Source organism: Balaenoptera acutorostrata, chromosome 1, assembly GCF_949987535.1.
Source record: "Balaenoptera acutorostrata chromosome 1, mBalAcu1.1, whole genome shotgun sequence".
NCBI classification, from domain to species: Eukaryota; Metazoa; Chordata; class Mammalia; order Artiodactyla; family Balaenopteridae; genus Balaenoptera; species Balaenoptera acutorostrata.
In genome coordinates, this window is record NC_080064.1 from 197775508 (window position 1) to 197802252 (window position 26745).

Below are 26745 nucleotides of genomic sequence, written 5' to 3' on the forward strand. Positions count from 1 at the left end.
GCCCGGTGCCGGGATGAGCCCAGCTTCAGCCCCTGTCTCTCCCCCTCAAGCCTCCCGCCTGGCCCTTCAAGCCTCAGGCTGGTGGAGCTGCAGCTGCCGGACTGGCCTCCAGGTGGCGCCGACCTGCCGACTCAGGCCGGCCAGGACCGCCAGGTGGGCGCGTCCCCCAGCCGGGCGCCGGGCTCCATCCCGGGAGCAGGGTCCGGGGCTCCCGGGCTCACACCTGACTGGGGCCGCGTGCAAGACGCTTTGTGGGTGAACGTCACACCTTCTCTGGTGGCGGGCCTGGGGCTCGGCTGGAAGGCTCCTCCTTGTAGCCGCCCGACCTCCACCCGCCCCGCGGCTCCGGCCCTTCACGGCTCACCTGGCGAGACAACCCCTCACTCCCCTCCCCAGGAGCCAGGGTGCGGAGGGTGACCCCGAGCTGCACTTCTGGGGCTGCTCCCCCCCAAGTGGGTGACCTCGAACAAGCAAGGTGCTTCCGGGGCGCTCCTCCGATCCCCTGTGGCCCCGAGGCTGTCCCCTCAGGCACAAGGTCCTGAGCCCGCAGCCCAAACGCCTGCAGGTCCCGCTCTCCGCTCTCCGGGTTGTTTGCTTTTTTCTTTCCTGGATGAAATTCCTGCCAGCTCGGAGGGAAGGAGGGAAGGGGAGCGAGAGGCGAGAAAGTTCCCTTGGCTCCTCCTCCGCCGTGTCGCCCTCCCTTGCCAAGCCCAACCCGTGAAACCCAGGAGCGAAGACCGCGCAGCGATGCCTGCTCCTCTCTGACTGTGCGCCGCCAGTGCCCGCCGCCCTCCCGGCCGCCGCGATGCCCAGCGCACCCGGCCTCCGCGCCCTCTGGCTCTGCGCCGCGCTCTGCGCCTCCCCGTGCGCCCCCCAGCCTGGCCCGCGGCCCGCCTGCCCGGCCCCCTGCCGCTGCCACGAGGACGGCATCATGCTGTCGGCCGACTGCTCTGAGCGCGGGCTCTCGGCGGTGCCGGGGGACCTGGACCCCCTGACGGCTTACCTGTGAGTACCGCGCGCTTCTCCCTGAGCCCGCCTGGCCGCGCGGAGGCCGGGCCGGCCTCAGTCTGGGGCACCTGCGCAGCTGGAGCCCCGAGGCCCAGGCGTCTTCTGCCCGGTCCTGGACTGCGGGGCCGTGGCGGGGAGAACAGTCCCAGGCTGAAGGCCAGGCCAGTGGTGAGGCCGGGCTTCCCTGACTGGTTCCCAGTCGGCCCCTGTCTCGGGGCTTCATGGTGGGAGCCCAGGCTAGGTGAGAGGTGGGTCTCCGGGCCCTGAGCAGGGGGGCCCAGACAGCTGCCCCTTCTCCTCTTGCTGGTTTCTTCTCCTGCAGAGCAGCGCCCAGCACGGTGGCCGGGACTCAGTGGAGGATAGGGGAGGGGCCCCGTGGGGGGAAAGATTGTCTGTCCCCGGCCGTGGCAAGGAGAGCAGAGCAGTCACTCGAGCTGGGTGGCCTTGGTGGGGGTCCCAGAAGCCAGGAGAGGGGACTAACCCACTCTCGTCTCCTCCAAGACGGACCTGCTGGCTCTGTCTCCCTCCACCGAGGCCTCTGGCTCCCCAGGGGCCTCCCTGAAGTCACGTCCCAAGAGGCTGTGTTGGAGACACTAATTTGTGGGCAGTGCCAAGCTGAAAACCAGAGAGCCGTTTTTAGAGTCTGAGTTGGGGTGAGATGATGTGTGAAGGGGACCCTACTGGGGGCAGCTGCCCCGCAGGGCTTGGGGGCTGGGGGCTCTGGCCTGGCCACCCGGGCAGGAGGAGGGAGTGAGTGCACATTCCAGACCACCTGCCTCCCCCCTGCTCTGGGGAGGAAACCTTCCTGGCTCAGCCCCACCTGGGCCTCCATGGCCTCTTCTCGGAGGAGGAGAGTCTGGGCCATTTGTCCCGGAGGTGGGGTCCCGGAGCTTTGCGGCTTTGGGCTCCAGGGCCTGGGGGCTCTGAGGAAGCGGGAGCTAGTTTTTAGAGTCAGGCAAGTATTTGCTGAACTAAATGGGACCAGGGCAGCGCCCCTTTAGCTGTTTTACATGTGTGTGAGTGAGGTGGGTAGGACCTTGTTTCATTTGAAGACAGGGTTCTGTGGCTAAAAAGAGTTTGGAAATGACTTCTGTAGAGCCTTTCTCTGGGGAAGCAGGAGAAAGTTCCCTTTTCCAGGCCGAGGGGCTGACTGGTCCCACCTCCTTCCCCAGAGCCATCCTGTCTCAGGAGGACGTGGGGCAAAGAGGACAGTGTCACCGTCAGAATCCACGCTGCTGGAGGGTTGTCCCCACCGTCTCGCCACAGTTCCCCTGGCGCTGTCACGTCTGCATTTGGGGTTTTCTGAGCCGACCCTGAGTCTCCCTGGGGCCTGAGAAAGTCCCTCGCTCCCAGGACTCAGCCTGTGCATCCCAGGGCAGGAGGGAGGGTCCCACGCAGCCTGGGGACCTGAGCAGCAAGCCTTGGAATGTTGGAGGGAGGGGAAGACGCAGGGTCCCCCTTGGCCGCGCAGGGTCTTGTCTGGGTGGTGAGTGGGGTGTCTCTGCAGGGCGGTGGGCCTCCTTTCTCTTCCTCTCTGGAGGGCGGCCCAGGCACAAACGAGCCGAGGAAGGGTGGGCGTGAGGGCCGCCCCCTTCCCTCCTCAGCAAAGTGAGGGTATGCCAGTCCAGCCCCAAGTGGCCCAGCTCTGGCCGGGTACGGCCCACACCTTCATCGGATGCTGGGGCCCGCAGGGCCTCTCGTCTGCGCCCCCCAAGCCCTGGCCCCTTCCTAGCTCTGCCCCCGACGGAGTCACCCATGTCCTCTGAGCCTCGGGGTCTTCGTCTGTATGTGGGGACAAGTGGGTGGTGGGCAGATTAAGTGAGGCGACGTGTCGTGTAAACTCCCCGGCACAGTGCCTGACCCATGACGAGCAGTGCCTGAACCCTCACACGGGAGGAAAATGGCGCCCGGGGTGAGCGCAGCACCCAAGGGAACAGGCTGTGGCGGGAGGAGGGGAGGCGACCGCGGGGTGCGGGCCTCAGTCAGTGCTTGGCTGCTCCGGGTGGGGCTCGGGGTCCCGCCAGCTGTGAACACTGGGGATGGGGTGGGAGGGAGTGGACGCGTCTTCCTGACATGCAGGAGAAGGTGAAAGGTCAGATGAGAACCCGTGGATGTACAGGGGGCGGCGGTGAGAGGGTGCCCTTGCAGACCTTCATAAGGTGCCAGAGACGGAGCCGTAGGGGCACCAAGGAGCTCCGGGCCCCAGGAGACACCCAGCCAGTGCACAGAGCTGCCCGCTGCTGCCCCGCCCTCTTGGTCCCACTGCGTCTCTGCTCTACCCTCCCCTGCAAAGACGACACTCCCTCAGGGTCGGATGCCCAGCTGATTGGGTTGAAGGGACCGACGCCAAACAAACACCCACAGGCCCTTGGCGTCTCTCCAACCCATGGTCTCAGTGAGGCTCGTGGGGACTCATGGGGGTTTGGATGTCCTCCCTGGAACTCACCTGGGAGACACGGACCCCCGGCTCTGGGGCACCCGGAAGGTGGGGCGGCCCTTGCTCTATCCCGTCCCACGTCCACACAGCGAGGGGACAGAGATATACATGTGTTGTTGGCAATACCCAGGGCTGTCCCTGACTTGGAGAATCTGGGTAGTATTCTGAGTCCCTCCTTTGCCCCCAAAGTTGAGCAGAGACAGGAAGTGAGTGGGGGGCCGAGCTGCTTGTAGAAGGCCTGAGGCTCGTTCGCTTGCACTGACACCTCAGCACCCGTTTCCATCACCCTTGTTTGCTTGCACTGACCCCTCAGTACCCATTTCCATCACCTTCTGCCGCCGGGGCGAAGGGGGACCCCCACTCCGCGACCCCTGTCAGGCAGCTTACTGCCTCCTTGGGACCTCACTCCCTGTGAGGCTGCTGTGACGACCGCTGAGCTTGATGAAAGGTCACGTGCGGTGTGTGTGTAGATGAAAGGTCACGTGCGGTGTGTGTGTAGATGAAAGGTCACGTGCGGTGTGTGTGTAGATGAAAGGTCACGTGCGGTGTGTGTGTAGATTCTGGGTAGTTGGCACCCTGCTCATCGCGGCCTGGGGGTGATGAGACGAGGCAGGGTGCTGGGGAGAGCGGGGGCTCCAGCACAGGTGCTGGTCACAGCAGAGCAGGACTGCAGGCATCACGAGCTGGTGACCTGGGCCACTTTCTGCATCTGTAAACGGAGCTCACGCCTGCCTCACTGGGTTGTTGTCTGCATTCACTGGGGCAACGTTCGTAAAGGGTTTGGCACAGTGTCCGGCCCTTGGGAAGAGCCCAGTGTTAGCGGTGTTGTTATTAGGGTGACTGGGGCCAAGAAGTGTTAGTCAAGGAGGTCTTCCTGGAGGAGGAAGTGTGGGACTAGCACTGTGGGAAGTGCGGGATGGGCGCGTCTGTGTGTTGGGGGATGAGAGAGGAGAGAGTGGCTGCAGGGAGCCTGGAGGAGCCCTCTGGGGCCTGGAGAGGCTTTAGTTTTCTCCTGGCCAGGTGCGGACGGTGGGGGGGGGGGTGAGGCAGCAACGGGTGGGATAGCCCAGCCCGCTCCCCAGCGCAGCAGCTGGTCCCTGCAGGGCCTGTCGGCTGAAGAAGCAGAGAAACACGTGGTTCCAGGGAGGACAGCGGCCTTGCGGGCTGCGTCTGGGAGATGTATGGGCCTCTTCTCATTCTGGACCTCAGAGGCCGCCCTTTCCGGGCCGGGCCTCAGTGTCCTTTTCTAATAGATTCTAAGAGCCTGAGCTTCTCCCCACCCCACAAACTCGGGGTTTGAGTTCTACCCCTCAGCCCGTGCCAGAACATTTCCAGACCACAATGCGCACAGGTTTTGTTGAGAAACAGGGCCGGAGACGCAGGGGAGATCGGCTCTGAGCCTCCTGTCCTGGTTCAGGACCTCCCCCGGGGAGAGCGGGGAGCCGATCCGGGAGGAGGGTCCCCTAGGGACTGGGTGCCAGCCTTCCCATGAAGCAGAGCCGGGGGGGGGGGGGGGCGGGGGGCGGGGTCGGCCCATCACGGGGCAGGCCCGGTGGGGGGGGCGCTGGAGGAGGGCGAGCGTGTCAGGGAGCCAACACCCCAGTTCAAAGGAAAGGCAGGAAGCAGCCCCGGGCAAAAGATAAAGGAAACCTCTGGGCTCTGGCAGCAGCGGTGCGGGCTCAGCGGGTGGGTGGTGGGCAGAGGAGAAGAAAGCCCGGCTCAGAGCAAAGTCGCCCGGCAGCCCTGCCAGCCCCGCCTCTCCCCTTCCGAGGGCTCGACCCGACGGCTTCCGCGCGGACCGTGCCCACCAGGCAGCGGGCAGGGCGGGCGCGGTGCCGGGTGCTCAACGGGGAGGCCCTGCCGGAGCCCTGGGCTCCAGTCTCAGCACTTCGGTTTATGGACTGCGCGTCCTCTGGCCGCCACTCACCCGCTCCAAAGTTTCCCTTTCTTCATGTTGAGAATGGAAACGCCGACAGCATTCACTGGGAAGGGTGGTGGGAGGAGCCACGGGACAAAGGGGCAAAGCCTTGGGTCTGCTTTAAAACGTTGACCAAGGGTGCTGTTTTTCTCAACCCTCAACTGCAAAGGACCTACTGAGGCCCAGGAGGGGTAACAGAGCTGCTTGTGACGGGCGCAGACTTAGGGAGACAGAGTCTAAGTTCTCGAGCCCCATAGGGCTGCCTTTCCTCCCCCCTCCCTCCCCCTTCCCCCTTCCCCCTTCCCCCCTTCCCCCCTTCTTTCCTCCCCCTCCCCTCCCTCCCCTCCCCTCCCCTCCCCTCCCTTCCTCCCCTCCCCTTCTCTCCCCTCCCCTCCCCTCCCCTCCCCTCCTCCTCTCCCCTCCCCTCCTCTTCCCTCCCCTCCCCTCCTAACCCTCCGCCTTCCCTCCCTCCCTCCTTTTTTAAAAAATTTACTTATTTTATTAATTATTTATTTATTTTTGGCTGCGTTGGGTCTTCGTGCGCACGGGCTTTCTCTAGCTGCATTGTGGTGCGCAGGCCTCTCACCGCAGTGGCTTCCCCTGTTGTGGGGCACAGGCTCTAGAGCGCAGGCTGGTGCCCGGGGCTTAGTTGCTCCGCAGCATGTGGGATTTTCCCGGACCAGGGCTCAAACCCGTGTCCCCTGCATTGGCAGGCGGATTCTCAACCACTGCGCTACCAGGGAAGCCCCCTTCCTTCTTTCTTCCTTTCCTCCCTCCCTCCCTCCCTCCCTCTCTCCCTCCTTCCTTACTAATCAAGCCCCCTCCCACTGACCTTCAGGGAAATGACCTTCCCTGGAGCCCATTCTGCTCTTGGGCTCCTGATGGGGACAGGTGGGTGGGGGGGGAGGGGGGGATGGAGGAAGTGACCATTCTTGCAGGGTTCCCTGGAGGAGATGGGCCAGCCTGGCACCTGTGGGGACTCTTCCAAGAGGAAAAGTCTGGACTTCCAGGTGACTACTGTCTGGAGAGTCCAGCTTCTCCCCAGAAACCGAGCTCCGTGGAATGAGCAGGTTCTCCGGTGCAGCACAAGGAAAGCTAGGTGTGGACGGGCCGAGGCATCTGGCTCCCTTTCTGCCCTGGGACACGCCCTGAGGGGCTCCAAGGACCCTAAAGGCTGTGTGACCTTAGGAGCAGGGCTCTGGGCCCCTTGGGAAGGTACAAGGGACGGGAGTGCGGGAGAAATTTCCAACCCTCGGCCCCCACGTTGGAAAAGACAAGTTCTTTGAGCCAAACTGAGACGGACTCGCTGACTTGGGGGCTCTCAGAACTGTAGGGGCCCCTCTGTGCTGACTAGCCCCTTGGTAAAAGGGGGTGGTCCCCAATTTCTAGTAATTCAGGCCTCTCTTCCCGCCTCAGACATGGGAGAACAGGTCTCAGGAGAAGAAAACCACCCAAGAGGCCAAACTTGGGCAGAGAGCAGAGAGTTATTTTGGAAGCAGCAGAAGGACACGGTGGGGAGGAGAGCTCGGGGTTGGCACTGCGCCCCCCAGAGCCCTGCCAGCGTGGGCCCCGGGCGGGCTGGCAGCGGCAGGCGGGGGCTGCCCCTGGCTGCCCTGAGACCAGAGCCTCAGGAGCCGAGGTTTCCTTTGGGTCCCATTTCCTGCCGCTACCTGCTTCCTCCCCAGAGCCAGCAAGGGGGGCTTGTACCCCAAGCTCTCCACGGCCTGGGGATCGGGGTCCCCTCTGAGTACCTGTGAAGTGTAGAGTCTGGGGCTGGGGCCAGGGAAGCAGCTCGCGCTGGGCTTTCTGTCTCCCCTCTCTACTCCAGCGGGTGGTGGAAATGCCTTCCTGGTTGCACTTTCCCAGGAAGTCCAGAAGTTTCTTCGGGAAAACACTAGATCTTGGGAGGGCCCATTCTTGGAGCCCTGCAGACGTACCTGGGCAGCTGCCATCACGCTGGTGGCGCTGCCTTAACCTGTCAGGGTAACAGTCCGCATTTACTGCCTCCGTTTAAGCGTGTAAACCCCTGAGGGAGGCACCAGCTTCATCCCCATGTGAGGGGACAGGTGAGGAGACCGAGCCCCTTGCTCAGGAGCCCATGAAGGCCGCCAGCCAGCGCTTGCTGACGCTGGGATTTCAGCCGCTGCCGCCTCCTAACCACGTGCACGCTGCCTCGTGGGGCAGACCAGGGGTTCTGCAGCAGCCCCTTAGAGTCTGTTTCTTTCCTTTCTCGGGAAGAGTCAGCGGCGGCCCCTATCCCTCCTGCCCGCTGTGGCCTCCGGAGCTGGTGGACACGGGGGTGTGTCTGGGGGACCAACTGCGGGGTCCGGGCCTCGGAAGAGTGAGAGGACGGGCTGGTCGGGGAAGGCCCTGGGGGTGGAGGGGAGAGGCCTAGCCTGAGCCCTGGTGGACGGGAGATTCACACGCGTCGGTCGCGGGCAAGGCAGGCCCTCTGGGGGGAGGAGGGACGAGCCCGGGAGAAGCAAGGGCAGCTGGGCTTCTGTCCACGGCCTCGTCTGTCCCTCCCGAGGCAGGACCTTCCAGAGCAGGGCTTTCTGCCTGTTTCTCCTCAGGGCACATTAAAAAAAGAAAAAACAACCGACCACAATTCAAGGCGTTCGGCAGCTGGGGTAGATCCTCCAGCCTCTCCAGGCAGCATCCGGCCAGGCTGGGGGCCCCTGGCACATGCAGAGCCGGAGGCCCTGCTGTGGTGGGAAAGCCTGGTGTACACCTGGCCAGCAGGAAGGGTCAGGTCTTGGCCCCGGTGCTGCCCGCTGCCGGGCCCGCTGCCCCTGCCTGTCCTTGGCCTCCATCTCCTTAGCTCCCGTGGATGGGGGAGTTGCCCAGCTCAGTGCCGTCGCCCACCGGCCTCCCGGGGGCACTGGGGTGAGAAGCCGAGGCGGACCTGCAGTGCCCTGGTCCTCCCGCAACTCTGCGGCCGGGGCTTTGCTGGGAGCAAGACCAGAGAGTCAGATCTGGAAGGAGCCCCCGGCCTCTCCCCTCCCCCTTGGCCTTTGGGGTGCTGGAGGAGGTGGGCGGCCCTGGGGGTGTCCAGATGGCGCGGCGGGCAGGGTGTCAGGGATTTGGACTTGGCCTCCTCGAGGGACGGGGAGCAGAGGTGCAAAGGGGGTCCACCATCCCCGTCTACACCCCAGCCCAGTGCATTGCTTTCTTAGGGGCCTATGGGCTCCAGGAACGTCAAGGTTTACTCCAATGCCCTGAGCGATTTGCAAGTTTGAATCACCGCCTGCCCCCCGACCTGAGTTACCCTTGACTCTGGGAAGCATCAAAGGCAGCCGCCACCAAGGGCCTCTGACACTTCCTGTAGGAGGGACGGATGCCTTCCCAGGTGACCTGTCTGAATCCAGATCTGCCTCACGCTCCTCGCACGCAGGGCAGTACGCTGAGTGGGCAGGGACGTCCCGGTGGCTAAGCCCCAGGTGCCGTGAGCACCTGTGCGCATTCTGCAGACGTCTCTCACTTGTGCTGCAGCCCCCAGCCCCAGCCCATTGGCCAGTGGTCAGAGGTAAAGCCCTTGCCCGCCCCCACCCCCGGCCGTGGTGGAAGCGAACCTTCACTCACTCGTTCATTCGCGGACGGGGGCTGAGCATCCCCGTCTGCCCGGACTCCGAGCCGAAGGCTTTCTCTGCATCCAGCCTCGTGGGGCCGGACTGCTCCCCGCTCAGATGAGGCAGGGGGACTCGGGGGAGATGAGACCAGGGCACGCGTCATGCAGCCTGTGGGGGGGGGGTGACGCTGCGGCAGGCCGGTCCAGAGCAGGAGCGGCGGGGGGCGGGCACGGAGGGGCAAAGCCCATGCCTGCCCGCGCCCCGTGCAGGCCCTGGGGGAGTCACTGCAAGGCAGGCGGTCATCTCCCCCACCTCCCCCAAGGAAGCGTGTGTCAAGCAGGCCCTGCTTGGGGGACGGAGAGCTGACACTGGGGGTGTGTTCCCTTCCTGAGAACTACCAGGCTGCATCGTCGCCCACGTCTGCTCAGGAGGTGCCCATCTGTTTGTCCGTCTGTCCACCTGCCTCATTGATTTAGGCTCCTGATGTCTCTCATATGGGGGGGTTGCAGGGCGGGGCCAGGCCTCCCCCTTCAGACAGGCAGGACTTCACTCCTGGTGCGCTTCTCCTCAGGACATCACACCCCCCTTCACACACACACACACACACACACACAGACACGGACTCACACACACACTCACACACAGACACATAGAGAGACACACACAGACACACACATACACACAGAGACACGCGCGCCCACCCGGCTTGGGCCTCCACCTGCAGGGGGCGCCCTGGGCGGGGCATGAGCGGCACTTACAGGAACTGCCCTCATCCTCCCCTCCCCTGGCTCAGGTCTGGGGCGCCCGGGTGGGTGTTGGGGACCGGGAGGTGGATCATGTGTCTGTGGTCACATCTGGGTCTGTGACCACCGAGGCAGCAAGGGCCGTAAACGAATCCCCTGCCTTTGTGGTGGGTGCTGATTAGGAGGCTGGGAGGACAATTGTCAAGGACAAAAGCCGGAGGGAGTGGGGACAGGCGGGTCCCGCCCTCAGGCACTTTGGGGCAGACTCAGGACCTGGTCTCCCGGCACGGTGACCACCCAGCGCTGGTGAGCTGGTGACCTGGGCCGCCCCGCAGCCAGGCTGGCTGCTGGTGTGCTCCTTCCGCCTTAGGAGCCATCCTGGGCTAGTGCTCTGCTGTCGACACCTCAGAGGTCTTAATAGTTTTTGAACAAGGGCCTCATTCTTATTTTGCGCTGGTCCTGCCCTTGTTGGTAGAATGAGGGTCTCCACCTGCCTCCCATCCCAGGTGTTGGTAAATTAAGTGAGTCCCCTCCTCCGCGCTGTGCCCTGGATCCTGACTGCCGATCCTCTGCTCCTGTTCCCAGGGTCCCGATGAACCATGACCTCGGGCAGGACAGGCTGGAGGATGGGGCGGGCGCCCCTTCTGAGGGACGCCACGCGTGGAGGCAGCCCCTGTCCAGACGCACCTGAGTGGGCATCACTGCGGGGGGCTCCTTGGCCTGCGAGTGGCGTCTGCCGGGTGGGGACCACGGGCTGCTGTGCTTGGGGGAGCCCCCCACACCCCCGCTTCTGTGAACCGGCCAGGTGTCGGGCTCCAGTGGGCAAGGCCTCCGTGCGAACAGGTTGGGGTCGGGGTGACGGTTAACGAGTTAATATACGGAAGCGCTTGGAAAGGTGCCTGACACACGGTAACCACTTGACGTGGTCTTATTTATCCCCCAGTTTATTAAGTGTATACTCAGTAGCGCCCGGCCGTGCTGGGCACTGGTATTACACTGACAATTCCCCACCACAAACGAGGGGGAGACAAGGACTCAGCAAGTGGCTGTGTCAGTCCACCCACCCTGCCGCCACCCTGCAGAGCCCTGCCAGCACGGCCCCCTCCCCTCCCGGGTCCCCCCTCCTGCGGCGGTACACTCGAAGAATGGGGGTGTCGATGGGGCCCTCCTCCGGTTTCAGCTGCAGCTTTGGGCGCCTCTCTGTTCAGTGGGATTGGAATCAGGACGCCCCAGCCTCCAGTTCTGTCTTTGCCCCCAGCTTGCTGAGAGCTTGAGGACAAGTCCTCTGGTCTCTGGGCCTGTTTCCTGCTGGGTGGGTAGTTCTGCGTCCCAGGAGATTGTAGAAGCAGAGGGGACGGAGTGGGAGGAGGGGTGCGAGTGAGGCCGAGGTGAGGGAGGGGCCCCGGTCCCCGAGAGGTGCAGCGTCCCCCAGTGAGACCTGCGATCCCGGGGCTGGGTCGAGGCAGGGCCACCCCCAGCACCTCCGGGGCTGTGCGCCCAGCCAGAATAAGGCCCCGTGTTAACCACCGGCAGCCAGCAGAAAGAGGAACCCCCCCCGAGCCCGCCCCGCCGCCAGTCGACGCCAAACCAGCCCTCGCCTCACGCCGTCTCCCCTGCTCTGAATGCAGAAGCCCAGGGTGCCCGCCCCCTGCGCCTGCCCTGTTCCCACCCGCCAGAAAGCATCAGCCTCACCACCCACACTGGCGCGGGGATGGGGGGCGCAAAGGCACCGTGCTGTGGACCCAGGTCTCTGCTGAGCGTGGGGAGTGGGGCCGGGCAGTACTGGGCCCCCCAGACCCTGGCCTGCCCCATGCTGAGGACACCCTGGAGCCTGTGGGGCGCAGTGGGCAGAGCGGAATGCCAGGGGTGGGTTTGGAAGCTGGGCCTGGGGGCCCTCCTGAAGCCCTACGGCAGCTCCTGCCCCTGCCTGGCTGTGCCCCCCGTGACAGATCAGTCCCCCCCCACCCCTCTGCTTGCTGTAGAGTCGACACCCCAGGAATTTGCTGTCCCTCTGCCCTCCTGCTATGATACCTCCAGTTTCCTTCCTGTTCTGCTCAGAGGGGAGAGAGGGGCAGCTACTCCTGCTTTGTTGGCCCTGGAGGCACCGGGTTGGGGGGTGGTGCAGCTGGCCTAGAGAGGCAACCTTGGAGATGGTCCCAGGGATCCCGGAGACGGGGGTGCTGGCTGGTCCCAGGGATCCCGGAGACAGGGGTGCTGGGTGGTCCCAGGGATCCCGGAGACGGGGGTGCTGGGTGGTCCCAGGGATCCCGGAGACGGGGGTGCTGGGTGGTCCTGCTGCTGAGGAGGCTGAAGGCCTGGCCTGCCCCTTGTGGGAATCTCGTGGCATTGCAGGCAGCCCTCCTGCCTGCAGCCAACCACCACGCCTGGCGACCCCACTGCGTGGGAGGGGGCGGGGTTGGAGGGTGGAGCAGGCGCAGGATCCCAGCCTCTGCCGGCCCCTCCGCCGGCCATCCTTGTCCAGGCCAGGCCACAGCTGGATGTCTTCACGGGTCAGTCTGCTCAATACTTAGCAAAAAAGTGATTGAAAAAGTGGTTCTGAGGGGTTGAGTAAAGGAGATTTATCCCATCTAGCGCCTTGGATATCCTAGAGCCTTTTACTCATCGCGTGGTCCCCAGACCAGCAGCATTCCCCCTCTGGGGACGCATCTGGAGTGCAAAGGCTCAGACCCCACCCCAGACCTGCTGGGACCACACCTGCATTTTAAAGTGTGCCCAGCACCGACCTCCAGCTTCTCCTTGGAATAAGTCAGACCGTCAGCTGGCCAGCCACTCCCTGCACCCCTGCCCCGCCCCGCCCGGGATTTTGCTTTTACCTAATTTGTACTTAGGTGGCGCCCCGTGACTATCACTGTGATTTACTGCAAGGATGTGGTTAAGAAAAGGCTTCAGGCAAGAAGCCTGCAGCCCCGGAAGCATGAGCTTGATTTAGGATACGAGGGGCCCACTGAGACTTCTCTTTCTCCGGGAAATTTCCCGGCTCTGCGCTAGGACTCAGTCCCCCTGGGTCTATCTCCTGTTCACTCGTCTGTTTCCCAACCAGGCTGGCAGCCCCAGGAAAGTAGGGCTGGTATCACCCTTGCACGTGGTGCTCAAGAACATTGCTGGGATGAGTGAAGCAGTGAATGAACAAGTGAATGGTAGCGGCGGGAGGTGTGGCGGCCGAGCAGACGTGCTCCCCTGAGAGACAGGCTGGGTGGGAGGGCAGCCCTCACAGCTGGGGGCCGTGCTGGCCTGGCTCTACGGCAGGCCCGAGGTGTGGCATCCACCCAGACGGCTGCGGTGAGGACAGAGCCGAGACTTAAGCTGCCCGTCGGCCGGCTTGGGTTTCATGAGAGTGAGACATCTGCCCCATAAACCCTGCCACTTAGAAGCTTTTGCCTTTCCCAGTCATTCTCTTTACTATTTCTTTAAAAAGAAAACCTCTTTTGAAAGTTTCCATCCAGTTTCCAACAAGCTAAGACAAAGAAAGGTATGCAGGCTTGGATGGAGAGAGCGCTCTGGGGACCCGAGGCTGCTGGTCCTCGAGTCTGCACTGTGTGTCTGGCTCCGAAGGTCCGAGTCTGTGTTGGGATAGATGTCAGGCTGGTGGGTCAGGGGGTACCGCCCTGCACGTGCTGGGTGGGGACAGGCACAGGGGAGGGGGCAGCGGTGGGGAGGGTGTGTCCTACTGGATCCTGGGATGATCCAGGGCGCTGGGACCGATGGCCAGGGACCTCTGGGGCGAGCCTGAGAACACCGTGCCCTTGGCTGTGCAGCAAATCTCAGCAGGTGTTTATTGAGCACCTACTGCATGCCAGGGGATGCGCAGATGAGTGAGGTGAAAAGACACACGGAAACACACATGCAATTTCAGCCCCACGAGGCAAAGGCCGGGACGTAGAACCAGGGAATCCAGAGGGAGCCCTTAGCCGACACCAGGCTCACGGAGGACTTTCAGAAAGAGCCCCCCCCCCACCCGCCCCTAATTTTTTAAACTTATTTTCATTTATGAAGAGAGTACATGTGGCAAGTGTGTCCTGGTAAATTTCCACAAGCTGAGTACACTTGCGCAACCAGCACCCAGGCCAAGAAACAGCGTCGACCGCCCCTCCCGGTCTCCCCCCGCCACCCAACCCCCCAGGCAACCCCAGCCGTGGCTTCAGCAGCCCCAGCACCTTTCGCCTGTGTTTAGACTTTACGTGGACGGAGCACTGCTGTGTCGGTCCCTCCCCCTCACCGTGTTTGAAGATCCATCTATGCTACTCCCACGGCTGCCCGGTCCTCACTGCGGGAGGACACGGGCCGTGCGGACAGGCCCTCCAGTTTGGGGCCTTACAGGTGGGGCTGCCGCGAGCAGCTCTGGATGGGTGTCTGGTGAGCACGGACGCCCAGGAGTGGAATCTTGGCGTCACAGTGGATCCTAGAGGCAGCTCAGGGGTGCGAATGGGTTTCCCGGGGCGGGGCGGGGGGAGGTGTGGGAGGGGCCTGTGGTCCGTGCTCCCTGCATCACTTCCAGTGGCTCCTATAACAGAGCACCGCAAACCGGGTGGTTTAAAACGGCAGGAATGACTCTCTTGCGGAATCCAGGTGTCAGCGGGGCCTCATCCACCGCAGCCCCCTCTAGCTCCTGGGGCTGCCGGCTCCCGGGCTCGTGGCAGCATTGCTCCAACCACCACCTGTCACCTCGTCACTGCCTGCTCTGCGTGTGTCTCTGTGTCTCTTCTAGCGGCACTTGTCGTTGGATTCAGGGCCCACCCAGAAGCGCCTCCATTTTAAGACCTTTCACTGAATTTCACTGCAAAGAGCCTTTCCCAGTCAGGTGAGGCGCACAGGTCCCCGGGGTCAGGACTTGGGTACATCTCTTTGAGGGCCGCTCTCCGGCCCACTGCAGCGTCTCTCGCTGCTAAGCAGCCCAGCCCAGGCCCACCCTTTGCAAAACTCTCAGTCAAGCCACTTTCTCAGGGCTACCCTGTCCCTCTTGGCCTTGCTCTGGGAAGCCCTCCCTGACTGTGTCCTGGTCCTCAGGCGTGGGACTCCTCCGACACTAACGTCCTTGGCTCTGTCCAGCTGTGCCTGTGGTCTGAAGGTGTCCTCAGACTGGCCTCCTCAGGGCAGGGTGTTTCCTCCTCCTTCCCTGTGTGCACACGGGGACACACACCTCCCGTGCTCGGCTCGGCTCTGCACATGGGTGCTAGGAGCAGGAACCAAGCTGAAGGCACCTTTCCAGCAGTGTCCGGCCCAGGGCACCATGCCCAGTGGCGGCCCATCCCTGTGACCCTTGTCCCCTCAGACACCCCCCAAAGGGACCGGGCTGTATCCTGGTCCCAGGGCCTCTGTGGGAGTCCTGGCTACACCCACAGCACAGGGAGGAGGGAGCCCAGGGGACCGGGAGGCACCCAGCCCTTTGCCTCTCCTTGGAGGCCAGGAGACAGGAATGCCTTTGGCTGGGGACCCTGGCCAGAGATCAGAAGACCAAAGATGAGACGATCAGGGCTGAGGTAGGTGGCACACTTTGGAGGCTGCAGAGAGAAGCAGCAGCTGGTGTCTCCTAAGGGCAGGGCTGACCCAGAATGCCCTCCCTGCCCCCTCTCTGATGGAACCTCGCAGAGCTGCTTCTCCAGATGAAGGCCCTGGGGTGAATGCCGGCGAGGGCGGGATGTTGTGTGCCTGGTGGGCAGGGCTGACCCCCTGCACAGCAATTCCCTGAGGAGGGGCTATTGAATAACATCTGTAGGTGCAGAAACTAAGGCACAGAGAGGAAAAGCAACTTGCTGACATCAAGCAGCTGGCAAGTGGTCGGGCCAAGGTCAGACCCGGCAGTCTGGCCCCAGAGCCCACGAACTACTTCACCCGGGGGAAAAGCTCAGTGCAACCGCAGCACGAGGGAGCAAGGCTGGACCTCAGGCAGGACTGCTCCCTGGGCGGGGATGCTAGTGGAGACCGTGGTTTAGCCTTCCTACAAGTCCATGAACCAGACAGGTGGGGCTGGGGAAGAGGGCAGGTTGTCGGAGTGCCTGCCAGAGGGGAGGACGACGGTGGTGGACAGGTGACCAGCAGTGCAGAACATGGCAGGAAACGCCCCGGGACCAGGCATCGGGGCTTCAGGGGCTGATGGGAGGGACAGGTGAGGCTCTGCAGGCAGGCGGGACCTCCCTGGGTGGAGAGAGAAGGGTGCGCCCGACCAGGTGAACTTGGAGGAGGGGGCCGGACTCCGGAAAGTTCCACCGGTCCTGGCAGCTGGGGGAGCGGGACACAGAGGCCCTCCTCTCTCCCCCTAATCCCCTCCTTTGTTCCCGAGCTGCCACCCCAGTGCCACGCCTTTCAGCCCTGGGCGGGCTGGGACCCAGCTGGGCTCAACAGAACCAACCCCGCAGGGTTGGCTCTGCCACTTACTGTGACTAGACGGGCAGTAACTTGATATTTCCAAGTCTCCCTTTCTTCACTTAAAAGGGAATAAAGAAGGCTTCACTCGCGGCCTGATAAAAGGATTAGACTAAATGAGGCCAAGGGCGTGCCAGAGCCGACAGAAGGCACCCAAACGGAGGGGGAGGGGCCGGACCCGGGACGGTGGCCCCGGCGGGGCCTTGCTTTCCTGAGCCGCGTCTGTACGACGGGTCCGTCCCAGCAAAGGTGGCTCTTGGACGCTCTGAACGTCCAGCGTCCGCTCTTTCCTGCTGGATTCAAGCTGAGAGTTGAGAGCGCCATCTGGCCGTGATGGGCAAGGCTGGGCGAGGGCAGCTGCCGGGATGAGAAGGGGGCAAGGGGTCCTGAGGTGAGAGGAAGGCTTCCAGCTGGGCGGGGTGGGGGGCGACTCTGAATAGAGGGCGTCCTCCCGTTTCCCCCCCAGGCACACCCGCCTCTTTATCTGGTGAAATAAATGCCGCAGGACAGAGCTTCAGCTAAACAAACAGGGCCAGGGCCGGCTGCGGGCAGCTCCGCACACAAAGCGCACTCCCTCCCACCCCGGGGCTGCCGCGGTCCTCCGGCCCCTGCTCCCTGCTCCTGGGCACCCTTGGGGAGCTCTGATCCCATGGGATGTCCCCGCCCTCCTCTCTGAGGGGCTCCAGGCCCACAGGGAGGACAGAACTCCTGCCCTCGCACCTCCACACCCCGAGACGGAGGAGCAGAGGTCAGAGCAGGGCTGGAAGGACGCTGGTGAGTGGAGGGCACTGAGCTTGGCGGGATCGATTCCCGGAGCAGTTGTTTTGGACCCTCGGCTCCAGGTCAATCCCAGCCAGGGCCGCCCTGTGGGGACCAGCCCCGCCGGGCGATAACAGTCTCTGTGGAGCCCGCAGAGGTCAGAGGTCAGTCCCAGGCGTGTAACATCCAGCCCCGGGCCCAGCCCTTGTCACCGCCCACTTTTGTCACTGTCCCACCTGACTGGGCTCAGAGGGCAGGAACCCCGCATTGTTGGACCCGGCAGCTCAGCACCCGGGCGCAGTGCCTGGTGTTCAGTAGGCGCTTAATAAATGCTGGTTGAATGACACACGGCTGGGCGGTGGCGTGAGAGGCTGGAGGGTGGAGGCACGCGAGCTGGGCCATGGTGAGCGGCAGCCTTGGAGGCGGGTTGGTCACCGAGTGCCAGACGCTGGCAAAGTGCTTTTACCAGGGAGGAGCCGCGGCAGAGAGAGGCGAAGTCACTTGCCCCGTGTCACACAGCTGGCAGGCGGCAGAGCCGGGAGGGAAACGGTCCAGGCCAACTGCAGGGCCGTCCGGGTGCTGCTGATAGGACACCAAGGACACACCCAAGGACACGCACGTCGTAGCCACACGTGGCCAGCGCAGCCGAGGAACCGAATTTTTACTCTGATTTACTTTCAGTGACTTGAAATGTGAACCGTCAGTACGGGCGGTGAAGGTCTGGACCATCTCCAGAGGGAAGGGGCAGAGCCAGCTGTGTGGCTACCGGAGCCTCTGGCCCGTTGTGCTCGTGGGCTGCACACAGCAGCCCTGACTGGGCGCAGCACCACCCTCCGGCCTCTCCGCGTGGGGGGCTTGGCTGGGCAGGCAGCAGGGACCCACGCAGGGGAAGCAGACACACAGGCAGCCTGTCCCATCTTTGCTCTGCGGTGCCTTCGCCTGCTCGGGGCTTGGTGGAGGGCTGGCCTACACAGCGTGGCTCGGAGGGTTAGGACCAACCACCGGGGCAGGGGGAATACCTCTGATCAGGGCAGGGGCTCTGGGACCACCCCAGCTTGGCCACTTTGCCTGGCAGAACAGCAAAGTCCCCTTAGCCTGAGGCGGCCGGCTGCCCAACAAAGGGGTTCCCCTGCAGGGTTGAGGGTCAGGGCAGGCTTGGGACCCTCTCCACCTCCGAGGCTGCCCTCCCTCACCCCACCCGGGCACCCACACCCTCAACCTGGTGTTCCAGCTGGCACTTTCCCTTTTCCAAGAAGCAGAAGGTGGAAACAAGGGTTTGGCCTGAAGTTGGTGCCAAACCTCGATTTCCCGAATGCAGCATCTTTAAGTGGGAGGCATCTCTCCTGGCCTTGGTCTCCTTTCACTGCTGTCAGCTTGAGGAGACAAATCCATAGATGAAGTATCACACTACCGTGAGCCACATTCCCTGTCTCCTGTGGTCTTACAGCCCAGCGCTAAAAAACCCTACCTTTCCCCTCTCACATGACGTTTAGGAATGTCGCCTTCCCTTGCTTTGTGCCCCCCGCCCGCCTGAATTGACCGGGTCACCTGACGGCGCTCTGGGTTCCCCGTCTCTCCCTGGTTCCCTCTGACCTGCACAAGCCTGGTCTTGGCTTAGAAACCATGGGGACCCCCAGTGACTCCCGAGTCAGGTGCCAGCCCTCCCCGTCGGCGTCTGCCTTCCCATCCCCCATGCCGCCCGCCTCCTTCTCAAGCCCTCCTGCCCCCCCAGCCAGGCTGGAGATGTCCTTACAAACAGGGGAGCCAAGACAGGGCAGAATCAAGCAGTAGCCCTTCAATTTAAAAATACAGTGTTGTTCTCACACAGGGGTTTGTGCAAGGCCTGTGAGCCTGAGGTGGTGCTGTTGTGTGTGTGATGGTGGATGCTCTTGCCCTGGTTGGAGCCACTCCTTTGTTGGGAAATTTGTGAAAGTTGCAGAAATCTGAGAGAACTCTGTGTCGACTAGTTAGGAGCCTCCAAGAAGACAGCCAGTACCCGTCCCCCTGATGAGGAGTCAGGGGACGAAGGAAGACGCGCCGTCCTCAGGAGACGCAATTCTAGCCCCCGTTCCATCAGCTGGCACGGGGCCTCGGGGGCTGGGTCCCCCTCGGTGTCTGTCTCCCCTCTCGACTGAAGGAGCACAGACGCCATTCAGGGGAGTCTGGAAGTGCAGGGGTTCTGGGCAGTCATAGTAGCTGGCAGGTGCTCCCAGCGCTGCGGAGCGGGCAGGGATGCAGGAGCCCCAAGGCCCTCGGCCGGCCCCGTGTGCACGGCGAGCCCCCCCGTCTTCGGCGCCTTCCGTTCCAGACCCGCCTGCATCCCACGTACCCCCCTTTCTGCCCCCAAGGCCATCTCTCTCTGCCCTCCCCCTTCTGAGTCCAGACGGACAGTTTAGAACCCAACAGGGAGAGCGGCGGTGGGAGCGGTTGGTGACCAGGGAGCAGGGTACAAACGCAGGGTTCGTCGCTCTGTGATAAACAACCCTCCCCAGCAACACTGCGAACTTGGGCCTGGAGCTGGCCCCGCGCCGTCCGTGTCCCCCCAGCCTGGCACTCGGAGCCCACAGCCGCCCGTCAGAAAGGAAACCAGCCATCTGAGGGGCTGGAAGGGAGGGTGAAGTGGGTCTGACTGGACCAGGCCCCTGACCCCAGATCCGAGCCCTCTCTCCTGTCACCTGCCTCTTAGTGACACAGGAGATCAGCCAGTGTCCTCTGAGTGCCAGGGCTGCCAGCCACAGGCGCAGAGGCCGGGCAAGGCTGTGGTCACTCACTCGGTGTGTAGTGCAGCCCCTGTGTGTCAGGTACCCCCAGGCCTGGAGGCTGCAGAGGGCACTGAGAGTAAGTCCTTGCCTTGAGGGAGCTCCTGGCCACATGGGGCGTTGTGTCCTGATCATCATAATTCAGTTGGTGAGCACATTAATAAGAAGTCATGCTGAGCGAGCCCTGAGTTTATTTTACTAACTCGTACAGTTTAATGACTCATGTAATTCTCACTCCAACTCCTGTGAGGCAAGTACATCGTGATCCCTATTTCACAGATGGAAAGACAGAGGCTGGGAGGTGTCACGTGGCAGGGCCAGGCCCACGGGCTCATCAGTGCTGCGCTGGGTGGTGATGGGGGCAGGGCAGCACCAAGCACAGAGCAGGAGCCCAGCTAATGCCCCTGCAGGAGCTTGAACAAAACCGCGTAGGACGCAGGACGCTGCTCAGCTCTGCCGGGGGGTGCTGGGAGGGCCTCACAGAGGTGGCCTTGGGGCACAGCCACGCCTGATCTCCCGGTCACTCTGGCCGCTCTTTACTTGGCTGCAGAGATGGGCCCTGCTTCCTGGTCTCTCTTCCAACCGGTGGGGACAGTCCTCCCAGGCCCACCCAGCAGGACCCAGGGGCTTTGCCGTCTGCTGTTTCTCCCGCTTATAGGAAAAATGCAAACAGAACAAATCCCCCAGGGCCCTTGGGTGTCAGCCAGATGGCCCTGGGGGCGGGTCTCCTACTACCCCCCACTCCGTCCAAGTTTGGGTCTTGCTGCTCTCTGCCCCTCAGTTCCCCAGCATCTTCCTGGTCTCCACGGCGACGCCGCCTCTCCCGGCTTCCTTGGTGGTCCACTTGCTACACAGGGTCGAGCTCTGAAAACGCTTCCTGTGCTCGGGCTGCCAGCCTCGCTCATCGATCCTCTCTGTCCCCCTGCCCATGGCTGTGTCCAGCCCAGCACACAGAGCCCCTCTGGGTGCCCCAAGGGCTGCTGGGAAGAGGCCTCGGGGTGGGGCTGCAACCCAGCCTCTCGCCCCTGCAGTTGAGTTGAGAGATGCAGCGGGCAGTGCCCGCCACGAAACATGGTGCCTCGCGTCCAGAAGTGTTCAGACTTAAACCAAGCGTGCCCTCCCGAGTGGGCCTCTCTGTGTAACTGTGTAGCTCAGGCACCCACAAAGCCCGTCCCGGAGAGCAGTTGTGTGCGTGTACGCATGCGTGCGTGCGTCTAAACGTGCGTGCGTGCGTCTAAACGTGCGTGCGTGCGTCTAAACGTGCGTGCGTCTACGCGCGTTGGCTGTGCTCACGGGGCGACAGCGGTGGGGCAGAGTTTGAGGCGGGGCCTCGGTGTCCAGCTCACCCACAGGCTGGGCCCCAAGCAGCCCCCCCCGAGCAGCCTGCGCCCTCCCGGCCAGGGGCGGAGCCCCGCTCGCCCAAGGTCACAGCCGAAAAGAGTTCCACCCGAGAGGTCGAGCCGGGTGAGTTTCTCCCAGAGAGATTGTGTCTTGATAACATGAGGATACTTGGAGAATGCTTGTGACTTTCGTGAATACAGCACAAACGTGCCCTCCCGCGACACGCATGCCCGGTGCCTCACAAGACAGGCGCTGCAGGGGCTCACGAGTCCTGACACTCGCAGTGCTCACACGTTCGCACGGCCCGCGCCCCTCTCCCTGCCCTGGTCCAGGCGAGGACGGCTGGGCGCCCGGGGTGACCTCCCCCAGGACCGCCACCTTCACCGGACTCCCGGGTCAGAGCTCCCGAGGGCAGGTTCCTCCCGAGGCCCGCGTGCCAGCCCCCTGGTCCCCAAGGCCGGCGGCTGGGCCTGGAGCCCCCGCTGCGTCTCCCTCCGCGGCTCCACGTCTTCCTCCGCCCCCCTTTCCTTGGTGCCAGCCCCAGCCCTTTCCTGCAGGGCCGGCGGACCCCCCTCCTGCCCCTCACGGAGCCCTGCAGCTGGGCTGGGCGCTGTCCCGGGCAGGACGCGGGGCGGGCAGAGTGCAGGCCCCTCCTCCCCGAGGAGAACAGTGAGGCTGCTCGTCGGGGTGGGGGCCGGGGGGGCATAGAGCCGCATCAGAGCCTCTGAGGTGCGGCCCCCGGGGAGACGGCTGAGTGATGGGGCCTGAGTCACATGCCCGCGAGCGCCTGTGGAGACACGTCCAGAGATGCTCGGCGTACGTGTTCAGAGGTACCTGCTTTTGTGGCTCCTCAAGCCTTCCTGCCGGGCTGATTGTGCGCCGGGCCTGGGGCCGGGCAGGATGGTCTGCGGCCTGGGCTCCCGTGGCCTCACCGTCCCCTCCCGCCACCGTCCAGCGCGCCCTGTGGCTCTGCGGCCGCCAGCCAAGCAGGCACAGCTCGCCCTTCTGGACGGGCAGGCCCGGGACGGCCCCTCGGTCCCCATGTGGAGCAGGACGGGGGCCTGCCGGTGCCTTGGCTCTACCTGCCCCCGATTCTTCCTTCCTCAGAGCACGTAGCATCCAGAGGCCAGGCTTCACCGGAGATAAAACACTGGGGCCTAAACAGCCTTTTCGTAGGTCGGAGCTGGGCCCCGAGCCCCTGACTCGCACCCTACTTCCAGCACACACGTCACACGCGTTCCTTGTGGAAAATGGAGACCCTGGGGTTTGCAGTGAAAGTGCGCCCCTGGGGCGGAGGGAGCTGCAGGAAGGGCAGCGGGTGGTGCCCAGCCACACGGTGGGCTGGTCTGGGTCCACCCTGTGCCCTCAGGCGGGGGGAGCTGGCTGAGGCGAGCAGCAGCTGCTCGGAGTCTGAGACAGGAGGGACCCCAAGTGTATGAGACGCACATGTGCAGCCCGAGCATCAACTGCTGCCCGGGCGCAGACTAGGGGGAAAACGCTGGGGCAGGGCAGGGCGGCAGGCTGAGGTCACCCCTGCTGCCTACCGCAGGCCTGCTGGGCTGGGACGCTTTCCCACAGGTCACCGAGGGGCAGGACTGATGTGTGTGCGCTGCTAGGCAGTCTGTAAGCCCTGGCTCGTTGAATCCTGACGAGGACCCTAGGAGTTTGGTGGTGTTCAACCATTTTTACGGATGAGGAAACCAAGGGTCATAGTGATTAACAGCCTGAGGTCTGGCAGGTAAACCAAGGAGAGAGTTGACCTCAGCCCTCTTTTCCTCTTTGCTTTCTTTTTTTTTTCCGTTGAAAATAGATTTAATCTTATTCAAATTAGAAATGTTCAGCATTTTCCTCTTTGCTTCCTTGAGTGTAAAGTGGAGGTAACATTGGAATCCACCTTGGGGTTGTTGTGAGAATTAAATGGAATTAGAGTAAGTCTCCCTCCACACGAACGAGGTCAGTTCCGAGAGCGCGTCTGTAAATCCTATTTGTAAGTCCAACAAAATTAGCCTAGGTACCCAACTTACACAGTCGGCTATAGAGTACTGTATTGTAATAGGTTTATAATACTTTACACACAAACAATGCATAAAAAACAAACACAAAAAATAAAGAAAACATTTTTAATTTTACCGTACAGTACCTTGAAAAGGACAATATTACAGTTACAACAGCTGGTATACAGGGGCTGGCATCGAGTGAACAGGCAGGAACAGTTACTGATTGGAGGAGGGAGAGGAGGTGGGAGATGGTAGGGCTGAAGGATCGTCAGCAATAGGAGACAGAGGGCAAGCTGCAATTTCACTCACGCCTGAGGTTGATGGCACAGGTTCTGGTTCCTTGCTGGATTTAATTCTATCCACCCTCTTGAAAAAACGATCCAGTGATGTCTGGGTCGTAGCTGTTTTTTCTCGTCATAGATGACAAGGTAGCACTGGATTGCATTCTGAGTAGCTTGCTGCAGCCTTCGTGTATCATTCTACGTTTGGGTCGGTCCTGTGCCTCATAAACTAACACTGCCTCCTCAAATAAAGAAATCCCCCTGCCATTTCCTGCGTCGTGAATCTCTTCAGTTCTTCAGTTACTTCTTCTTCCTCTTGTCTCTCTTCGTCCTTTCTCTGGGCCTCCAATTCCATCACGTCTTCATCAGTAAGCTCCTCGTGTTGCACAGCCAGGAGTTCAGTGAAGTCGTCCTCTTGCAGATCTAGCTCCAGCTTCTTGCTGAGGGTCACTACGTTGCTACAGACCTCTTCAGACTCCTCATCCACCTTCTCAAATCCACACAAATCATGAACGAACTGTGGGCAAAGGTTCTTCCAAACCCCGTTCATGGTGACCGCCATACCCTCACACCATGCAAAGTCAATGTTTTTTATGGTCTTGTAGATGTTATAGTCCTTCTAAAGTTGTCCCTAGGTTGTTCCTGATTTGTCATTCACCTTTACTGCCTGACAAAAAGTGTGATGTAAATAATTTTCTTGGAAGTCGCTATAACTCCCTGGTCCATAGTTTGGATAAGCAATGTAGTATTCGGTGGCAGATGCACTACTTTGACGTTGGGATGAAAGTCATCCATGAATGGGGGGTGGCCCGGAGCATTGTCGAGCAGCAAAAGAATGTTGCATGGGATGTCCTTCTCCAAGCAATATTTCTCTACCTCTGGGATAAAGTGGAGGAAAAACCAGTCCTGGAAAGTGGCCTGTGTAATCCAGGATTTGGGGTTACGCTTCCACACAACAGGAAGAGAGCCCTTGGCTATGTTTTTAAGGATTCTTGGGTTCTCTGAATTATAAACTAAGAGAGGCTTCAGCTTCGTATCACCAGAAGCATTGCCACCAAACAACAGTTAGCTTATCCTTTGCTGCTTTATAGCCAGGCGTCAACTTTTCCTCCTTACTGATGTAACTTCGGTCTGGCATCCTCTTCCAGTACAGTTGTGTCTCATCCACAGTAAAAACCTGGTTGGGTAGATACACACCATCATCAATAATTTCTCAAAGTGTTTCTGGAAGTTCCTGGACAGCTACCCTATCTGCACTTGCTGCCTCTCCACTTACTTTTACATTGTGAAGGCCGGCTCTAGCCTTGAACCGATGAAACCAGCCATGGCTGGCATTAAAAGATGTGTCCTCTGACTCTTTGCCGTGTTTCTTCTTCAAGTCTTCATAAAGGCTTTTAGCTTCCTCTTGAATCAGCGTTAAGCTGAGCAGGACTCAGCACTGATGTTGATCCTGCGTCCGCACACTGAGAAGTTTCTCCATCTCCTCCATCACTTTTCCATGCTCCTTGGATATTTTGTCAACATCGTCGGCACAGCAGACTTCACATGTTCCATGATCTTGTCCTTGTTCTTTAGATTCGTGCCAATGATTGAACGATTCATGTTATAAGAATGAGTGATGTCTAACATCTTTTTGCCTCGCTCCACTCTCTCAATTATTTTCACTTTTGTTTCCATCATTATCGCTTGGCGCTTCTTAGCAGTACCAGCTACACCACCGCTGCTTTTACGCTTGCTTTCAGACATCCTGGGCTTGAAATAAAGGTATTGTACTACTGTACTCTATACAGTACTGCAAAGTACACAAAAACACAACCACTTGTAGAGGATGCACGCACGTGACAATGTACGCCAGATGCGTGAACTAACTTATGTGACTGGACATGCGAGCGCACGTTCGCATCTTTGAAGGTTCGTATGTAGGGGACTTACTGTATTTGGATAAAGGTTAGCCTGTGCCTGACACAAAGTGGGCGTCCAGTAAACGCCAGCTGTTACACAACCACAGTATTGTGATTCCTTTGTGTGCAGGGTATCTTGGAGGGCAGTGACACAGAAACCACCCTCAGGGTCTCTCAGATAATATGGGAAGGCGAGACTGGTCTAAGGTGGGACTCCTCAGGGATGTACCAGGGGCCAGGCCCTCTGGTTGGAGAAAAGTAGAAGGAGCCTGCTGGGGTTGGGGGAGAGACAACAGGAGAGAGACTGCAGGCCTCAGAGGGCTGTGGAATCCCACGGGCTCAGGGACTGAGTAAAAGGCAACCCCCTGGTGAGTCTGGGGCTGATTCCAGGAGCCCACGGGGTGGCGGTGGTCTCGGGTAAAACGTCCATGAGGGATCCTGCGTGTTGATTGGCCCTGTCCTGCTCTGACATCCTCTGAATTTTTCTCTGGCCTATCCCCGACGGGGTCGGCTTCCTCTGTGGCCCTCATCACAGCCCGTCCCGTGGAGGGAGGGGGGAGGAGGGAGGCGCAGGGGGAGCACGGCCCGGGGAGGACGCAGCTCACAGCCTGCCCGCGCCCTTCTCTCCCGCAGAGACCTGAGCATGAACAACCTCACGGAGCTCCGGCCTGGCCTCTTCCTCAACCTGCGCTTCCTGGAGGAGCTGTGAGTAGATGGGGGGGTGGGGTGCGGGGGCTGGAGGCGGGCACTGTGACCTCTGACACAGGGAACTGGGGGTCCCCAGGGGGATGGGTGGAGCCAGTGGAAACGGCCGTGGGGAGCTCTTCTGAGTGGGGTCAGCCCCACCTGCCCAGGTGTGGGCCCGAGGCGGGCAGTGGGGACAGAGGAACTCGGACATCCAGCCTCTCCCGCCCTGAAGCCGACCGGCTTTCTGTCAGCGCTGCTCCTCTCCCTGGGGTCATCCTTGACCTGCCCTTGCCCCCTGTGTCCGGCCGCCGGCCGCTCCCCAGGTCCTGGTGGCTCTTCCTCTGAAGGTCCCCCGTACCTATCCCTGCTGCTGCTGCTGCCCTGACGTCCCCTCCCCTGGGGCCACCCCAGCCCCTAAGGACAGACCACCTACCTTCTCTCTGACACACTCTGCCCATCTCAGGGTGCCTCTTACCAGCTCCACGGCCTTCTCTGGCTCCCCACAATCCAAAGGAGCCGCTTCGAGGACCCTCCTTCACCTGGCCCAAGCCCACCCGGCCAGCTTTGCTCCAGGGAGGCCCGTCCCCCTGCCCGTCCCTGGAGCCCTCCTGCATCTGAGCAGATTTCCCCTCCAGCCCAGCAGGCCCACCATCTCTCTCTCCACTCTGTCAGGGCCAACACAAGGCCCACTTCCCTCAGGAAGTCCTCCCTGGTTGATCCCTCCCCATGGCCTGGAACCCTGCAGGCTGGCCTCGTGCTCTAGTGCCTCACGTGAGAGAGTCATGTCCTTGGCCAGAGTGTCCACCGTCCCCTGCAGGCAGCCAGGTCACCCGCTCCCAACCCTGCCCCCCTCCTCCCCCGACCCCCAGCCTGCTGGTTCTTGTTTCGGCATCACCACCGATCCTGGGGCTCTACCGGCTTTGCTTAAACTCTCAGACTGGGGGCCCCTGGCCCTGACCCACTC

The 26745-nt window shown here is 61.8% G+C and overlaps 1 protein-coding gene across 1 annotated transcript in view; it reads left to right on the forward strand.

Annotated features, from left to right (window-relative positions):
- Window positions 1-784: 784 nt before the first annotated feature.
- Window positions 785-26745, forward strand: part of LGR6 (leucine rich repeat containing G protein-coupled receptor 6) — a 97008-nt gene continuing 71047 nt past the window's right edge. Inside the window, exons 1-2 of the mRNA XM_057540344.1 lie at window positions 785-1005; window positions 25728-25799. Of these exons, the coding sequence (XP_057396327.1) occupies window positions 806-1005; window positions 25728-25799 (272 nt within the window). The 5' untranslated portion in view covers window positions 785-805. The remainder of the gene's footprint in view (window positions 1006-25727; window positions 25800-26745) is intronic.